This window comes from Gymnoscopelus braueri, assembly GCF_963280865.1.
Source record: "Gymnoscopelus braueri genome assembly, chromosome: 2".
NCBI classification, from domain to species: domain Eukaryota; kingdom Metazoa; phylum Chordata; class Actinopteri; order Myctophiformes; family Myctophidae; genus Gymnoscopelus; species Gymnoscopelus braueri.
In genome coordinates, this window is record NC_137604.1 from 5,874,229 (window position 1) to 5,894,228 (window position 20,000).

The 20,000-nt window shown below is 42.0% G+C and overlaps 2 protein-coding genes across 2 annotated transcripts in view; both read left to right on the forward strand.

The window, feature by feature from the left end:
- LOC308101527 (H-2 class II histocompatibility antigen, A-S alpha chain-like) overlaps window positions 1-2,293 on the forward strand; it is a 3,625-nt gene extending 1,332 nt beyond the window's left edge. The window contains exons 2-3 of the mRNA XM_080450946.1: window positions 404-691; window positions 1,362-2,293. Of these exons, the coding sequence (XP_080307072.1) occupies window positions 404-691; window positions 1,362-1,483 (410 nt within the window). The 3' untranslated portion in view covers window positions 1,484-2,293. The remainder of the gene's footprint in view (window positions 1-403; window positions 692-1,361) is intronic.
- Window positions 2,294-5,894: 3,601 nt separating this feature from the next.
- Window positions 5,895-17,766, forward strand: LOC308075923 (uncharacterized protein). Its single transcript, XM_080415922.1, has 12 exons — window positions 5,895-5,979; window positions 7,040-7,165; window positions 7,519-7,632; window positions 9,312-9,417; window positions 11,066-11,150; window positions 11,461-11,527; window positions 11,950-12,098; window positions 12,183-12,305; window positions 13,495-13,666; window positions 14,017-14,110; window positions 14,623-14,669; window positions 15,596-17,766. Exons 2-12 carry the CDS (start codon window positions 7,097-7,099, stop codon window positions 17,192-17,194), a joined length of 2,625 nt encoding a protein of 874 aa, XP_080272048.1. The 5' UTR covers window positions 5,895-5,979; window positions 7,040-7,096; the 3' UTR covers window positions 17,195-17,766.
- Window positions 17,767-20,000: the final 2,234 nt, after the last annotated feature.

The window sequence follows — 20,000 nt, forward strand, 5'->3', positions numbered from 1 at the left end:
TGTACTTTTACTCCACTACAATTGTTTGAAAACTTTAGTTACTAGTTACTTTGCAGATATAAATTATTACATTATAAAACATATACATTAACCACTTTAGCCCTATTTTATACCAAGGCTATTTGAAAATAGCTCACAACGCTCACAACGCTCACAACGCGCCGCGATGCGACGCGTTGTGAGCTTGTAGATCTGCTATTTTCAAACATTTTAGTACTTTTACTTTTGGTACTTTAAGTACATTTTGATACCAATACTTTTGTACTTTTACTCGAGTAAATTTTGAATTCCGGACTTTTACTTGTAACTGAGTATTTCTGTTGGATGATGTATGTAATATCTCTGTGTGTGTGTGTGTGTGTGTGTGTGTGTGTGTGTGTGTGTGTGTTTTATTTGTCCTCAGCTGAACCTGAAAGCAAGATCTACACCAAAGACGAGGTAGAAGCGGGAGTGGAGAACACTCTCATCTGTCATGTGACTGGGTTCTATCCTGCACCGGTTCACATCACATGGACCATGAACAACGTCAACATGACCAGTGACCAGATGATCACAGAGACCGTTCCACAGCTCCACAAGGATGGAACCTTCTACCAGTTCTCCAGGCTGAAGTTCACACCAGGGCAGGGAGACATCTACAGCTGTACCGTCGACCACCAATCCCTGAGAGCACCTGAGACCAGAATGTGGGGTAAGAACAGTGGCCCTCATTTATCAACGGAGCGTAAAAAAGCGGCTTATATTTTTCCATATATTCGGCCGTACACCAACGTCGAAGTCACATTTATCAAAGGATCCTATACAGCCAGTCCTAGCGTACATCAGGTCGGAGCTTTGATAAATCTCACGTCTGAAAACGAGCGTCATTTAAATAACACGCCCTTAAATGTTCTCAAAACGCCCCGATTTTACGACATGAAGAAGAACCATAATACGACCAAACACATCATGAAACGCCAATAAGAAAGAGTTTCCCCCGCTCGCCTCGCCACACACGCACACGCACACGCACACGCCTCTCTCTCTCACACACACACACACACGCACACGCACACGCACACGCACACGCACACGCACACACACACACACACACACACACACACACACACACATACACATTAACTTCGGTCGATTATTTATTCCCTTCAATCATAACAATTGGTTTTGAGACAGAGACTGCTTTGGAGCAAAATGTGTATGTATAGAAATAAACAAGTGTGTGTGTGTGTGTGTGTGTGTGTGTGTGTGTGTGTGTGTGTGTGTGTGTGTGTGTGTGTGTGTGTGTGTGTGTGTGTGTGTGTGTGTGTGTGCGTGCGTGCGTGCGTGCGTGCGTGCGTGCGTGTGTGTGTGTTTCTCTCCAGATGTGGAAGTGGACGTGCCCAGCATCGTTCCAGATGTGTTCTGTGGGGTGGGGCTGACCTTGGGTCTGGTGGGGGTCGCCTTGGGAACCTTCTTCCTCATCAAAGGAAACGAATGCAACTAAAACAACATGTTGTTTTAATGATGTTCAGAGTTTCTCATCGTCTGAACACAGTTCATTATCACTATATAACATAAATAATATGCATATAGCAGTATATCACAGTTCATTATCACTATATGATGAATGAACAGGTGTATGTTCATTGTTTTCTCCCTTCTGATTAAAATGTGGTTTTCTCTTGTGTATTATGGTGAAAGTTATATACACAATATTGACTATACATTTGTTTACGAATCAATGATTTACAGTGGTGTAAAGTAACTAAGTACATTTACTCAAGTACTGTACTTAACAGTGTTGAGGTACTTTTACTTTACAGTGATATTTCCAATTGTCTATACTTTTACTTCTACTCCATTACATCTCAGAGGCAAATATTGTACTTTTACTCCACTACAATTATTTGAAAACTTTAGTTACTAGTGACTTTACATATATAAATTATTACATTATAAAACATACATTAACCCCTTTAGCACTATTTATACCTATAGGCTATTTGAAAGTAGCCAATCTACAAGCTCACGACGCGTCGCATCGCGACACGTTGTGAGCTTGTAGATCTGCTATTTTCAAAAATGTTAGTACTATTACTTTTGGTACTTTAAGTACATTTGGAAACCAATACTTTTGGACTTTTACTCAAGTAAATTTAGAATTCTGGACTTTACTCTTTTTTACTTGCAGTATTGATACTTTTACTGAAGTAAAACATTTCAGTACTTTTTCCACCACTGATGATTTACAGTAAATAACATTTCATTGTGATCTCCTTTGTCTTAATAAAACCACTAACATGTTTAAATCTTACATGTGTTAGTTTTTTTACGCTCAAGTAACCTGTCTAGACCTACCTGCCTCAGAGCAGAGTTTATCAGTGTTGCTCAGACACACCTTGTTCTTATGTTTACAGAAGGGCTCACTAGAGGAAATTAAAGCTGACACAATGTTATCAGACATGGTGCACAGTTCAGTATAGCATGATGAGGGTCTGCACAGCTCATATTTAAGCACATTAAAATGCATTTAGGGAATCCCTAGGCAGTTCTATATTATTTAATACATTGTTTGTCAAGAAGAATATCTATCAATGTCCTCTTTGGTCAGGTTTGTTCCCTCCAGCTTCCCTGTCTTAACAGCACTGCCAGTAACAGTCAGCTGGCATCATAGCAATTGGTATAATCAGTCCACACATAATCTCTATATTATCCAGGAAGGCATGAGCATCTGCTGTAGACATTATGTTGTGGAATTGTGGATCAATCAGGTAATTGATGAGGCAATAGGAGTCGAGACAATATTCTAGGTCAGGTGTGGGCAACTTTGATGATGGAGAGGGCTACTATTATTTCCACACTCACTCCAGAGGGCCACATTGCATACTGTCGGGCAGACTATTATCTCCGTATTTTAACTTTTTTAAATGCCATTCTATGTCACACAAAAGTAGCAAATATAGCAGATCTACAAGCTCAAAACATGTTGCAGTGTGAGCTTGTAGATCTGCTATTTTTGCATTTTTTTTAATTGGAATCCAGATTTTTGTTTTGCTATTTTTTAATTGGAATCCTGAAAAGTCACATATTTACTTAATTTCAAATGCTTATGTTAACTTTATGAACTTAAATACAAATGCATTGGCAACCGTTGTTAAGCTGGCTTAATGGTCTGGCTGGCAAGCTTCTGTCACCTGTCATAGCTGTCAATGTTATTTCGCTGGTGCTATTTTTTGGGCGCCCCCCCCCCTTGTGGTGCCCTAGACAACTGCCTACTCTGCCTAATGGGCGCGCCGGTCCAAACACACAATCATTTGCAACATAATAGCAAGAATAGGAATACTAGGATAACGCAATGGTGACAATGAACCAGCAACAGATTACACGTACCCATAACCGTTGGAGGGTGCCTTTTCCCAAGCTGAAATCTGCAAGGCTGCATGGCTGTGTTGTTGAACACATACACAGCGTAACTGCTACTATAGTCTTACCCTGCGGTACATGAAAAGTCCTGTTACAGTCATGGATTAACTTCAACCTGGTGTTTGCACTTTCTCCATTTATGGTCCGTACATCTATATAAACGTTCAGATATCAAATATAAAAGATTTAACCCATGGCCACAAATGTTACAATTATGCACGGGCCTCTCAAAAGTACCCGTATATTCCGTATTGTTCAATAAAAAATGTTTTAATCCGATTGGTGGCCATTTTCTCATAGAGTTGTAATGTATCAAAGTGCAATACACCTCCCAACCAATAGGGTCGCACAGTTGAAAGCCTATGGCGAAAATGCGGAGAAAATGGTCACCAATCGGATTAAAATGCTTTTTATTGAACAATACGGAAGATACGGGTACTTCTGAGAGCCCGTACATAAATATACCATCCGTGGCCATGGGATTAGCACTTTATATTTGAAATATGAACGTTTATATAGATGTACGGGCCATAAATGGAGAAACTGCAAACACCAGGTTGAAGTTCACCCATGACGGTCGTGACATTCGACCGTGTACTCTAACATGTCCCGTGTTTTTAGTTTATTGAAATAATGTCATGCACATTTTTCCAGTGTATAGCCTACAGCAGGCCTTGTTGACTAGATTAAGAAGAGATTTTGAAGCTCTTGCTCCTGAAATGATCCATTATTTATAAGGGGAAAAGCCGTCATTTAACATGCAAGTCAATGGGTGAGAAGCAGTATGTCCCCTAGCCCTGGTTCAGAGGGTTAGAGGGAACTCACTAACGCTCTGAACCAGGGCTATGTATCCCCTAGCTGCCAAATTCATATTTAGATCTTAGTTGGAAAACTACAATGGCATCATCAGAGTGTTGAACACTTCTCCATCATGTAAAAAAAACGAATATTGAACACAGTGAGAAAAAAACACAGTGATCACCGATGAGAGAAAAGTGTCAGGTTTATCAGTACTGATTCATAAGCGTGTGTGTGTGTGTGTGTGTGTGTGTGTGTGTGCGTGTGATTAACGTTGCGATGGGAACGATGTACAAAAACGAATTTCACCCACTTCTTTACCTTGTAAACCTGTGATGTGACAATAAAACTGATTCTGATTCTGATTCTGTATGTGTGTGTGTGTGTGTGTGTGTGTGTGTGTGTGTGTGTGTGTGTGTGTGTGTGTGTGTGTGTGTGTGTGTGTGTGTGTGTGTGTTTGAGTGTTTGTGTGTTTGAGTGTTTGTGTGTGTGTGTGTGTGTGTGTGTGTGTGTGTGTGTGTGTGTGTGTGTGTGTGTGTGTGTGTTCACACGTGCTCAAGAGAGCCAGCTGTTTTTAAATAGGTTGGATTGTGTTTTTTGTGTCACATTTCATGCCAGTATGATCACTTTATATTGTGGTTGCCAGAGGTGTTGAATTTTGGGTTCTCTGACAGGCTACTCTTTTTTTTGCACTCTGTGGTTAGTTAGCCTCTTTAACTATTTGTCTACTTTGGTTATTTGATGCTTTCATGCAGATATGAAGCTTTGTATGCAGTGTTTTCTGTTGCATTATGGAAACTGACTTTCTGATCGGAGGAAGGAGGTAAAGGGGAGAGACAGAGAGAGAGCGAGAGAGAAAACAACTCATGCCCGACTCTGTGTTTATATACATAATTACAATTATTTTGAATTATTTCATTTTTCTTTTCTTTTTTTCAATGTCTATTTTTTATTTAAATGTATGTTTACTTTGAAATGTGGTGACATTTAGTGAAATATGTCATTTACTAACATAAAAGTATGTAATCCCAGACAAAAAATCTGCTTGCATTGAAAACACATTAATTGTTACAATTGCCCCCGATGGGGCAACAATGATAAAATCCCATATTCTAGCTAGAAACACTACCTAGATACTAGCATAGGCTGCTGACGTTAATTTGTGACCAATAACATAGAGATACAATTGATCTAAGTTTAAATTAGCGGACATCTTATCTTTAGACAGCAGAAGGAAAATACCGTACACTAGAAAAAATCAGAATCAGAACCGAGGAATGGGACTAGCTATTTTAGAAGAATCTGTTTACCCACTTTGACTTCTCTATTTTATTATCAATTTTTATTTATCAAAAATAACTGATCTACAAGCCCACAACGTGTCGAGCTGCTACGTGTTGAGAGGTGGTAGATCGGCTATTTTTGTAACTTTTTTTTTTTTTTTTTTTTTTCAAGAATTGTTAAAAATGTCATATTATTTAGAGAAACGCAAATCTTCTCTCATGGGGTCCCTGGCCCATTTTCAGATGGGGGTCCGAGGCCAACAATAATACATATACATTTAGGGGTCTGTGACATGAAAACAGAACCAACCAAAGTCACTTCATTATTTATGTGCCAATTGTTAGGGGGATGGGAGGGGCGGGGTTTAAACACACACAAAGAGGCATAACTGTACTTTCCAGCAGACATACTTCCTGTTGAGTTTCGCATAGCTTCATTTGGCCCAGCAGCAGATTGGACTGATTTATTTCTCTCTCTCGGAGCAGTTAATGCAGGGTGAGTGTTTTATATCATATTCTATTACACATTACTATAGTCTGGTCACTGGTGTTCAAAAAAGTTAATGGTGAGTGTTTTTCCAAGAACCCCTTGGCTTGGTGTCATCTCCAAAGTTTGACTAAATATAACATAACAATGAGCCTCCGTCTCTGTATGTCTGTCTGTCTGCCTGCCTGCCTGCCTGCCTGCCTGTCTGTCTGTCTGTCTGTCTGTCTGTCTGTCTGTCTGTCTGTCTGCCTGCCTGCCTGCCTGCCTGCCTGCCTGCCTGCCTGCCTGTCTGCCTGCCTGCCTGCCTGCCTGCCTGCCTGTCTGTCTGTCTGTCTGCCTGCCTGCCTGCCTGTCTGTCTGTCTGTCTGCCTGCCTGCCTGCCTGTCTGTCTGTCTGTCTGTCTGCCTGCCTGCCTGCCTGCCTGCCTGCCTGCCTGTCTGTCTGTCTGTCTGTCTGTCTGTCTGTCTGTCTGTCTGTCTGTCTCTCTCTCTCTCTCTCTCTCTCTCTCTCTCTCTCTCTCTCTCTCTCTCTCTCTCTCTCTCTCTCTCTCTCTCTCTCTCTCTCCAAAGTTTGGCTAAATATAACTTAACAATGAAGGAGCCATTATTAAACCATTAATAACCCCCCCCATCTCCGTCTCTTTGAATGTCTCTCTCTCTCTCTCTCTCTCTCTCTCTCTCTCTCTCTCTCTCTCTCTCTCTCTCTCTCTCTCTCTCTCTCTCTCTCTCTCTCTCTCTCTCTCTCTCTCTGAGACAGGAAACAGGTATAGGGAGTGGCATGTAGCAAATAGTCCAGAATGGAATGGAACTGGTGACTCGCTGTCAGTGGCAGGCGTACACACACAAAACTTTATATTCTTAGTATATATTAGTATTATTCTTACTAGTATTAATATTATTATTTACAGGACTTCACTGTTCATTAGGATGGTTCACTCACCATAACGCCACTGAACATACTGACTTAGACTGACACCTAGTGGTTAAGCAGCCTGTATTGCTTTTATAGGTAATTACTCTTCTATGAATCCAGGCTCAAGTCAATGTCTTTGTCTTTGTCTCCCCTCCAGACTGTCATTGTTTAATCACAGGTCCTGTAGGTAGAGGACAAAGAGGGGACAATCAACATGGACTCTAGTCAGTCGACCGACAGACGCATACAGGAGACAAATGACCGTTTGCTATGCATCAAACAGGTGAGTTGCCGTGAAACAAGGCCCAACAGAGAAGTCCAAATAAATAGTGGCCCAAACTTCAGCATCCGAATAGTGAGGCCGTGATAAACAGTTATTTTTGCCATTTGGGTATATATATATATATATATATATATATATTATTTTTTAAAATATAATTTTAAAGGTCTCCTTGAGCTTATTACCCTGAATGACACATATCACTACAGCCCATAAACTGATTTAATGCGATTCCTGCAACAATTATGGCCCTATGAACTATTATTACTAACAACACTATTTTTAATGAATGTTTTTGTTGATATTGTTGTTATTGGACCCTAAGTTGTTTCTGCATTTCTCTTTCTCCCTTCAAGCTCCTGCAAAATCCAGAAACGTTCCGAACGGCAGCAACGGAGCTCCTGGACCGGTGTGGTGACCCCTGGCTCTTCCAGCGTCCTGTAGAGAAAAGCCTGATGGGATGTTTAACGGTAAGCAGCCAGCCAGCCACCACCACCACAATGTGGAGTTTGTTCCACCGTTTGGGAGCCAGAAGTGTTCATGGAAGCTGTTACATTTAATGTTATAGGTCAGTGGTTCTCAAAGTGGTGTCCGGGGACACCCAGGGGTCTTTGGTGAGGTTTCATATTTAGTAATAATAATAGTATTTGTTAATATTGCATAAAAATGTGTTTAGCCCCTTTAACCCAATACACATCGGCTGTTTGAAAACAGCCTATCTACGAGCACACAACGTGACGCGATACGACGCGTTGTGAGCGTGTAGATCTGCTATTTTCAAACAATGTTTCAAATAATCACACAAATCTTGTATAGGGGGGGGGGGCAAATAATATTAATATGTATTTGGGGGGCCAAAAAAGAGGATACAGCCTACAGGCTCCACTGTGCCACTCAGTCAGTTGGTTAGTAAACATAAAGTCAGCTAATAATGTATACTGCTTCTACTAATAAAATAGCATATTTGTACAGAATATTAGCCTATTCCTTGGGGAATGCTCCTTTAAAGCGCGTGCCTCATGCTAGGAAACACACCACCATTATACTGACCACTAGAACAAGGTTACCTGTAATATCTTGTACTGAAATGACCATTTAGGAAAGTGTCCCTTTAGCGTTTAGGTTCGAACTAGAAAGGAAATAAATCAAAAGTGGTGTAAAGTCACAAAAGTACATTTACTCAAGTACTGTACTTATTTAAGTTCAATTTTTACTTTTTTACTTTACTGTAGCATTAACAATTTTCAGTACTTTTACTTCTACTCCACTACATCTCAGAGGCAAATATTATACTTTTACTCACTACACTACAATTATTTGAAAACTTTAGTTACTAGTTACTTTGTAGATTTTGATTATTATTACACAACATACATTAACCACTTCAGCCCTATATACATTTCGGCCATTTGAAAATAGCAGATCTACAAGCTCACAATGCGTCACATTGTGAGCTTGTAGATCTGCTATTTTTAAACATTTTATACATTTGAAAACTTGCGTTATGGGACATTCTGCATAATGAGTACTTTCTACTTTTGGTGCTTTAAGTAGTTTTGACACCAATACTTTTGTACTTTTACTCAAGTAAATTTAGAATTCCGGACTTTTACTTGTAACAGAGTGCTTCTGCATTGCAGTATTGATACTTTTACTTAAGTAAAAAATCACACCCAGTGTGAAGTGAGCGGTGCTATTTATGAGCGAAGTTTTAAGTTAATGTCATCATGTGTCTCGCTAGCCAATCACAGCACTTCCTGCAAAGATAAGTATTCAGACCCTTTGCTGTGACACTTTGCACCGCTCGGTGCTCAAAAACAACAGTGGTCATCACAGTGATGGAAGCTCACTTTTAAAAAATATATATATTTTTTTAAGTGAGTGGTGCTATTTATGAGTTATTAATTTCATCATGCGTCTCGCTAGCCAATCACACTACGTCACAGCCAATCAGCCAATCACAGTACAGCGAAAGACAAATTTTCGCGACGGAAAGAAAAACTTTCGCCACGGATGGGTCCCAAACCCACTTATAGGAGCGGCTACACCGCTCAAAAAAATGGTTTACTTTTTCCACCACTGCAAATCCAGGTTGTCATGTGTCATGCTCTGCCCTCACTGGTTCTGCTGGCATTGTTTGTGTGTTCAGGTGGTGAGCCGTGTAGCAGCACAGCCAGGCTATGACTTCAACCTGTGCCATCGGCTCATGGCTGTGTGTGCTGCCAACAGGGACAAATTCACTCCAGATTCAGCAGGTAAAAGAGCAGATTATTTTTCTTTTCAGGAGGGGGGGGGGCAATACATTTATTTGGGGGTCCTTGACATGAACATGTCAGAACCACTGTCTTAGACGGCCATAATAAGTTATTACGGTGTGTAAAATACAGGAAAAGGTCAATCAAAATAATAATAAAATAAAAAGTACAGAAAAAGGTACTGTTTTCTAGCCTGATTATCAGACTGAAGCTGCGTGGAGCTTCAGTCTGATATCGGCTCCAGTGTAGGCGATTACAAGGGGGAGGGGATTAGAATTTCTCTAAACCAATCCTAAGGCATCCCCACCCCCACCTCCGTCTCTCATTGGACAATACATTTTGTACCGAATAAATCCTAGGTTCACATTTACGACGCGCAGTCCACACAGAGAGGCAGTCCACTCAGAGAGTGGGCGGGGTCTATGGTCTGGAGGCAGTCCACTCAGAGAGTGGGCGGGGTCTATGGTCTGGAACCAGGCTAACTGTTTTCGGTACCGAATAATGTACCGTATCGGTTCAAATGTGAACGGTACTCATCCCCAGCGCTATATATATATTGCATATTGAACGCATCCAATCACACCCAAATTACAATGAAATGTTGAGGGCACCTCCAAAAGCTTTCTCTTCTGCCCATAGATGGGTTTCCTGTTTGTAAACATGAGAGGATGATGCGCGCGCAGTGGAGGGTTGAGCAGTAGAGGGCGCTATTACCCGCAGCAGCTCTAGTCAAATGTACACTCATAAAAGAAATGGTCTTCACCGGGTTTAATGAAAGTAGATTAAATGATGCAGTTTGTAATATCTTCTTTACTCAATAAAAATGATTTGTCGGAAGTTGGATCTGTTTGTATATAATAGCAGCATTATGCCTATTATGCCTATAATAGCAGCATTATGCCTATCTAAATCCCGAAAATAACAACAGAGTGAATGGCGCTTCCGGTTCGTTCTACCCCACGCATGCGCAGATTGCGCACTCTGCTCTGTGATGACGTCGCGCGGAAACCCATCTATAGGGGCCGCAACAAACGCGAGAAGTTGCACCGTCTGTTTTCCTCACAGCTTCCTGGTTTCCTGACGGCCACACATGCCACACATGATTGACACATCTCATTTATAGATATTTTTGCACTTTTCTATAGTTCTTTTCCTCAGAAGCTGTTGGAGGGCTGTTGTATGCACCATTGTTTCTCATAGGAGCCAGGGGACAGCATAGAGCACCGAAGTCTGACGTAATTTACGCATCCTACCTGGGTCGCGGTTCCCTCACCCCATTCTGAATTCCCATAGACGTGTTTAATATCGCGTCAAATAAGAACTGTGTTCCAAAAATAAACAAATGACCCCGGTGGTTTGACTTGAAGCATCAACTGACGGTGAGAAAACACTAATGTTACTTCCGCCGAATTAGTTACATTTTCGCCAGAAACAGACTGTATCAAATATGAGTGACTGACTATCATAAACGATACAGAGCCACGTCCCTGACAATAACGCAGAGACAGAGACAATTCTAAGGTTATTCTCCATAGAGAAATTACTTTACGACTCAGTGGATGAACGAGTGACGTCAGGACTTCTGTACTCTATTGATACGCTGTCAACGTCCCCTCTTTCTCTCCATCTATCTATCCTCTTCCTGCAGCTCTGGTGGCCTCCTGGTGTGGGGAGCCGGAACGCCTCCACCGGCAGTGGAGAGTGATAGAGCGTGTTCACGGCCCCTCACACAGGTGTGTGTGTGTGTGTGTGTGTGTGTGTGTGTGTGTGTGTGTGTGTGTGTGTGTGTGTGTGTGCGTGTGCGCGTGTGTGCGCGCGTTTCCTGTATGTGAACAGACAGACTGGGCCCTTGGGGGAAACGCTAGCACTTTCAGGGAATCCTTAGTGCCAGAATAACCGGATATATAGCCTGGTAAACGTAGGGCTATAGCGTTTGTGAGAGGAAGCCTTGAACAGTACATCAACTATCCATTGATTGATAAGGGCTCATTGAAGTCCTTTTGCCAGGCTATTAATATAAGTCTGCCTCTGTCTTTGAACCAGTTATTCCTCCCCCTGTGCTACAATAACCTCAGACGTCTCAGCAGAGGACTTGGATCTATATGGACCGGTAGGAGCAAGATGCAGAACTATATTTATTTTTTATTATAATATATTATATTATATTATATTATATTATATTATATTATATTATATTATATTATATTGTATAGCCTATAAGGAAAGTGTGGCGTCTTGTGTTTTTTTTAAAACATGTCATGTCATCCCTGAAGGACAATAATTGCACTGCCTATAATGCTGCTACCTTTACTGTATGTATGTGTATGCAGGTTACAATAAATACCTTAATGTATTTTATCTTTTATGTTGTATTTCAATCTATGCGTTGTTGTTGTTGTTGTTGTTTTATTTTCTTTCTTTTTTTGTAAACTGCAAATAGCTTGGCCTTGTATGTGGAAGGTTATATTTGTGTTGATTTTAAAGGCACTTATCCACATGAAATCTATGTACCGGTATCTACATCTTCTATAGGTGCCGGGGAATCCCATGGACAAGAGCAGTGATCCTATGAACCCTGGGGAAAACCCAGAAATGACACAGCAGTTCCCCAGTAAAGAACAGGGGCCCCTGCAGATGTCAGAGCTCCTCCCCATTGTATATGAGTCAAAACGTAAACCAAAGTAAGTGTCTGGCACATTGAAATCTAATCGACAGGTTATATTAATATAATGCTTCTTTAACTCCCAATTCTGTCTTTGTACCAGTTTCAGTGGACAGCTGGATGCTGGGCCTAGCGGGATGGACAACATGCCTCCCCACTCCTGTCCTACCCCAGTCATCACCCGACTGCCCCGGGTGATGAGGGCATGTAGAAAACGGCCAGTCAGGTGCGTCACAGAGGCAGGGACAACAGATGCAGAAGAGATCAACGCTGGAGCAGCACGGACAGTGTTAAGCCTTTTATTATTTAGATGCAAGTACAAAAGGTGACTGACGTCATACACGGCAGCTAGGGAGGCATTTAAATACAGAGGTAGGCGAGGGCTGTGCTCTCAATAAGCCAATGGTAAATGTCTCTCTGTTGCATAGTAAGTACCTAGTACTACACGTCACAGTCTCAAGGATGCAACGATCAGTGGTGATTAGCATATGGTTGGCTCTGGATATATGGACTATTTGACATTTACAAAAAATATACAATATATTGTATCCATTTAATGCCATAAAAAATAAGATCAAAACAGTGTACATACAAAAATAATAAGTTCGTTATTTCTTGCCCATTCTTTTTGTTTATTTACCATTGGCTTATTGAGAGCACAGCCCTCGCCTACCTCTGTATATAAATGCCTCCCCATGGACGTTGCTCTGTGTGACTCTGAGGAAGGTCATAAGACCAACACGTCAGTCACTTTTTGTACTTGCACCTAAATAATAAAAGGCTTAAACTGTCCGTGCTGCTCCAGCGTTTCTCTCTTCTGGATCCCATAACTGGGTCGTAAGTGTCTAGTGGGCTCACACTGGGATGGGTGCTTTTGTGAGACAGAGCTTTGAGCAGTATACAGTACATCAAATATCCATTCAGAAGGGTTCATCAAAGTTTGCCAGGTTATATTTGTGGGATCGCTAAGGCCAACATCTCTCAGGCTGAGAGAGAGAGATGAAGCAGGGACCCCCTCTATATAACTTTAGAATTAGGTCTGCTCTTTTTTTCCTCTACACCTATACTCCTTTGCCAAAAATAGCAGATCTACAAGCTCACAACGCCTCACGCTTGTGAGCGTTGTGAGCTTGTAGATCTGCTATTTTTGGCTAAAGTTCTCTTTTTGGCTAAAGGAGAACTAGCGTTCAAGTGGTTAATGTAAAAAAAAAAATGTAGTAAATCTGAGGACCCCCTAGGGGTCCCGGACCCCCTGTTGAAGACCCCTGGTCTAAACGGGATGGGTGCCTTGCGAGACGGTTCTTTGAACAGTCCATCAAATATGCATTGACAACGGCTCATTGAAGTTTGCCAGGTTATATTGATTGTGTCAATATTATGCTTCCTTACTCCCCCGTTTCTGTCTTTTGTACCAGTGACTCTGGAGTTTCAGGGTTCCTCCAGGGTTCCCCTCCAGGGTTCCCCCTACTGCCCCCCTATCCCACTTCTGCCTGCAGCACTTCTGCCATGCTGACAGCACAGAACAAGGACATAGATCTGTCCCAGCAAGTCTATGGGATGAAGGGCTTGGAAAGACCTCTAGTAGAGGTGAGCAAATCTGGACTCAAGACTTGCACTTGTAAACAAATGTTGACGTGTGTGAGTGTGTGTGTGTGTGTGTGTGTGTGTGTGTGTGTGTGTGTGTGTGTGTGTGTGTGTGTGTGTGCACGCGCGGTTAATCTCATAAACCGCTGGACAGATCAGCACACCAAACTGCTGATGTGCGTAAACTGATCTGTGCAAACTGTGTAATATAGTATACAGTTACTGAATATTTTGCCCCCAAAAAAGTCAGTCACACGTATGAACGCTTCAGCATAATAAACATGGCTTATTTAAAATGTAGTGGTCAGTTTTGGGCCTATAACTCACTCTTGCTCTTGTTGTATGTGATGCAGGCGCATGCATACAGGAGTGGACTTCAGGAGAGGACTTCAAAAGCGCCGGGTACCCCCACCTTCTACCCCACCTACTTCCAGAACCTATCAGGAGGTCAGTACCTTCCAGAACCGATCCCTAGTTAGTATGTGGGATCTCAGTAATAGAGATCTGCAAATTTCAAATACGTAATGGATGATACTGTATTGTTTGATTGCCGGGTTAAATCCACTTAAGCCGTATTTCATACGTCATACGACTGTGATGTGCAAAAGAAAAGCTTTGAGTTTGTAGCTTGGCTATTTGCACTATTGTTGAACATTTTTGAAACCTTTTAAAAATGTTTTATAATGAGATATGCCCAAAATAGGGATACGACATTTGATTACACATTGTGTGGAGATCGGTAATTGTATGCATGAACGGCCCTAAGTCAGCGCAGACTGGGGCCCTTTTCCAAACACGCCACAGCGCCTCGCTGCTGAATGGCACATCACAGTTGAATGAAGTTGTCACAATAATTTGACATGTCTCATAAGTGTCTTTCATTGTCTTTCATCTGCCATGGGCGGTTATCCCTCTCACCTCACGCGGGGGACTCCTCCCTTGGATCCTTCACTTGACAGTGACAGTGTGGCCCCCACCTTGGAAAACCGACCCGCAGGACAGAATGGTGAGCCTCAACGCTGCACACTTACTTTGACTGTTGCGTATTTTTTGTCTCTGCTACGTCGGAAGGCCTGTTTTCGCGCCTGTGTGCGTGCGTGTGCGTGTGCGTGTGTGTGTGTCATTTTGTGTTTTCTTCAAAACACACTTTTAGCTACTACTCCAAAGTAGACTCAAACTCCCACAAATCGTTATTATTTCTGGAGTAATTTGATCCAAGATGCATCAATGTTTCATAGTAGTGGGGTGCCTGGACACTCAGTCATTTCAAATTCATGTGAAAGTTTATTTTTCACTTCCAATTTGTAGATAATGGTCTATAGAACAATTTTGGTCGAGGAGAAAGAAACCAGATTAGTATAATTTTTGGGCCCATTTCCAAAATACGGAATCATGTTTTTTTGAAAAATGACTTAATTTTCCCACAATTGCTGTGTAATATATTTTTGTATTGCTATATCAAGTCAATACTGTGTGAGGATTGGAATCAACTGGAGTTCAAATATGGATGTTTTGAATATTCTGGTATGAAAACAAATTAAGATTGCTGCCAATTAAAATTTAATTAGTTCAAATTACACCTATCTTCTATTAAGCCTGGACAGTCAGTAATTTCAAGTTGTTGTGAAAGTTTAGTTTTCACTTCTAATTTGTCGGACACACACACACACACACACGCACGCACGCACGCGCGTGCGTGCGTGCGTGTGTGTGCCATTTTGTTTTCTTCAAAACACACTTTTAGCTACTCCAAAGTAGACTCAAACTCACACAAATCAATATTATTTCTGGAGTAATTTGATCAAGATGCAAGTCCTAAAACTGAGTCAATCAACATGTTTAAGAGCTGTGGCTATATTTGTATTTGGTTAATGTTTATGTTTATTCAATATCTGATATTAGATTTTTTTTCTCTGTTTTCTCTATTTTTAGACACTCTTCCAGATGGCCTCCTTATATTCTCAAGCTAATAGAGAACAGCAGCAACCCAGAACGTTAAAACAGTACCTCCCCTCCCCCATTGGAGCTGCAACTCCTTTGCCTACCTCGCTTTCTCAACCAGTGCTCGAAGAAGTAGAGTTGGAGGATTCTGATACTCCCTTTTCCCAAGATGCTGCTATAGTATCCCCCATGATCTTTCACTCATCCGTATCACAACAGTCCTTCCAACATTCCCCAGAACAAATGTCATGTGACCCGACCTGTGATGTATCAACCACAGACCATCCTGCTACAGTGTCACTGTTCTCTATAAATCCCTCACTGGAGCTCCAAGATTGTTGTAGGACGGGCGAATCCAGCTCCCTGTCTCGTTCTCACAGCTTACCCTCACTGAGCCAAATTCCATGCATAGAGAACAAGACAAGTTTCAGAGCAAAGCGGTCCCACAGCTTAAACGATGTCATACTAGTGGACAAAACACAGTTAATTACACCTGATATCATAGTTGTAGAAAACAAGGAATTCTACCGCTTCCACTGCACCCACGCAGGACTGTTCCAATGCAGCGTGACCGGCCTGGTGTTTAAGATGGAGGCAGATGGAGATGTGACGTACGGGACAGTCCCTTGGAACGGAAGGCTTCTAGCCCAGCTTGGCAAGAGGCCTGCAGGACCACTGTTTGACATCAAAGGCCTTCAGGGGTCCGTGTGTCAGTTGCACCTTGCGCATTGTGAGATCCTCTCTACGGGTGGAGGCAAATTCTTGGCTGTTCTCCATGTGACGGACGATGGCATTGAGCTTATCAACCCTCTTGTGGTCACGGAAACGCATGTCATCATAAATGTAAACGGGTTTTCTCTCTATGGCGTCCTCAATGATGAGGACAGCCCCAATCCTATCCGGACAAACGTGTCACTGTTTTATACACCGCCAAACGGCGATGATGATTCAACCCTGAAAGTGCTGCTGCTGCCTCAGAACGTCGTGATGCGTGAGGTGATAAACGCAAGGAGGGAGATAAATGGAGAAGAGATTTACATTGAAAAGCCTCCCTGTAAACTAATCCCAAATCAAGAATATACCCTCTCCACTTCCCCTCAACAGGATTCCATTATAATTGAGCCAGATAGCGCAGCATTTGAAGTTTATGAATCCTATCGGAATTACATCACGACATTTGAAGTGATGTTAGAGGGAAAGTTTAAGCGTGTTATGCTGCTTTTAAGCAACAGTAACACCTCCGACTGTCCATGGAAAGCCTGCGTGAAGCTTTCAGGTCCTGTTTTAAAAAAAGAACAAGTTCAGCGCACACTGAGTCTTGAAGTGCAGGAGAGAATGTTGTCTGTGAGGAGCAGCTTCATCGAGAGCGTTTCACTTCCCGTTCTCAACAGTCTCCTGGACAAACTTTTAGAGGTGAGGGTGATAACCAACTGTGAGCTGGAGATGGCCGCTGGAATGCGGGTGAAGAGTGAAAAGGCACGTTTTGTCATCGATATAGTGAAGAACAAAGGAACTGCTGCGAGTTCAAGCATGCTATTGATTCTCTGTGATATGGACTCATGCCTGTCTAAACATCTCGGGTTGATGTGAAACTGTATACTGATGTGCTTACCTTCAGTATCCAGGAACTTCCTGCTCCTTGGATCATTATAGTATATATTAGGAGGCCATCCACCGAGTCTAGTCCCTCCATGTGCCAGAGCCTCTCCTCTCCCCCAGTCCCGGCAGAGTAGTTTCGGAGAAGCGGACTGAGGGGCCCTGTCTTTCCCTAAGATGACTGACCGTGGGTAGCTACTGGGACGTAAGTCGGGGGCTTGATCAACCCCGGCTGGGTCACCTGGGCGAGGGTGTATGTTGCAAGACCCGAAACACGCGTTGACCCCAGGCTACAACACTGACGATACGTCCCAGGTGCATCCATGTGATGTTTTTTCGTTATTTAACTTCATCTTTTTGTAACGTCATCCGGAGCAACTTCAAAGTAAATGGCTGGCTCAAGGACACTTCCAACACAGTGCTTGGTTGTTGCATGGACACACTCTGGCTGTTTTATGTTTTAGCTACGAACTCAGGGCACAAGGATTTAAAAAAATATGTAATTTCAAAACACAAACTGGAATCATATGTTTGTTTTGATTAAATCAGAGCAGGTGCTACTTTTACTTGTGTAATTGTTTGTCATTTATATTCTCCTGAACTTTTGCCTGTGCGTGCGTGCGTGCGTGTGTCTATATGTGTGTATGTGTGTCTGTGTCTGTGACTCAAGGTTTCCGATTCTAATTCACCAGCCAAATTCTGCATTTGCCGGCCATAATGTAATACACTGATTTTAGTTAGGGATGTCCTCGACACAATTCTCGGTCAACCAACGTTCACAGTTTGACGCTGATTTATACCAGTGTCTTGCACCAAACACAGCTGACCTATAAACCCACTGAGTGTCGCAACGCAATACTTGGTGGATTTATAAATCATCTATCTTCAGCGAGAGACACCATAGGCGGCGGGTGAGCTTGACAATTGGGAAGGCTGGGGGTAATGTAATGTAATGTAATGTCGGCCGAGCACGCCGAAATCCATGCACGCGTGTGCGCATGCGGATTGGGTGGATTGTGTTAGTGTTAGTTTCTTTTTGGTTTTTGGTTACTTTATTTCTGGGTTAGGGTTAGGTTAGGGTTAGGTTATTTAATTCATATTTTTGCCTTATTTTACTGATTTATTATCAAAAAACTAACTAAATAATGCTGCGCACATATATTATATATAATTTGCACAATTCATAGAATTTCCCAGCATAACATTTGGGAAGGTTTAGCCTACCCGAGCCTTCATTACCCGCCGCCTATGAGAGACACGATGTGAGTACAAATCAGGTTTAATATATGTGTATAGCACAGTATGGCCATGATGGAATTTGCAAAGCCGGAAGGGACGACAGGTAAGGGCTGCAGGAACTATGGGCCTCATTCACCAATACCTTTGTAAGTTGTCTTCTTAAATGTCTTCCTAAGTGAATTCAGAAATCACAGGAAAGTCTAAAGATGGTGGAACACCAGACTCCAAAGAAAACATTGATAGTTCTGTGGAGGTATTTCTGAAGTGAACAGCAAATGATTTAATTTAATCAATTAATGTATTTCACATTAATCAACATATCACCACTAGACACGTACACTTACTGAAGTTAGACCAATTGCAAATTGTTATCTATATTTCATGTTCAGGAGTAGTGTTATAGTAGTGGATATAAAACATGTTATTACCGAAAGCTGATGGGTGGGTGGGTAGGTATTGGGGGGCTTTGAGGTGGTAGCTGCTTGCTGTGTAATGGGGTGGAAATAGGGGTGATATGGTGGTGTAACGTATAAGGGATGGTGTATGGGGCTGTGGGGATGGGTATAGGGGTGCTTTCAGGTACATGGACGCAGAGGGCATTTTAGAACCGAAGGCATGTGTTTTTTTTTTTTTCAAAACTGGTAGTAATTGGATGCTTTGTGATTTCCAACATTTGTGTTTGCATTGAAAGCATGTAAAATACCACCTGAACAGGGACTTGAACCCTCGACCCTCAGATTAAAAGTCTGATGCTCTACCGTCTGAGCTTTCGAGGATCTCCTCGGAGATTCGAACAATCACATTTGGAGCCACATGATTAAGCAAGTTTGACCTCCAATAACATGTTTTGGGGTTGGCTTCCTGCTCCGTGCCTTACAAAGACCAAAACAATAAGAGTCACCAGGACCCAGATTCAAACCGCCAAGCTTCAGACCTTCAAGTCTCACTTTCAGTCGTCTTGCCACCAGGCCTTTGAAGACAAACCTGAATTCCTGTCCTCAAAAAGCAAGTGTACATATTTTAACTCCTTGATTGTCTTGTTAGTAGTATCCTCTGCCCCCCCCCCCCCCCCCCCGCCCCCACCTTCCCTTTTTTTGGTGTAAATGTACCTACTATGTTCCAAAGGTTTGATTGTGTTCATCATCATCATCATCATCATCATCTTCTTTTCAAATCAAAAGGTTTGATTGTGTTGTTTATTAAAACCTCAGGTGGCTGCAGTCTTTCTTCCACTTGCATCTGTTGACCGCTAGGTGTCACTGTGGGAGAGCTGGAGAGACCCCTGTGACCGAACAAACGATCTGTACCAATGATTACTATCAGAATAAAGTACTTTAACCTTTTTAAAAATACAAAAAAGATCACTTACCCTACCTTTAATTTATTTATATTATTTTACTTTAACCACTTGAACCCCAGCATCCATATTGTGGCGGTAACATTAGACATACACATATATATAATGTTTGAATGTTTGAAATATTCAGATTTTTTCATTAAATTGGGGGGGGGGGATTCTTGAAAAAATATATAATTGAACAACCTTTCTTTTTTTTCTCGC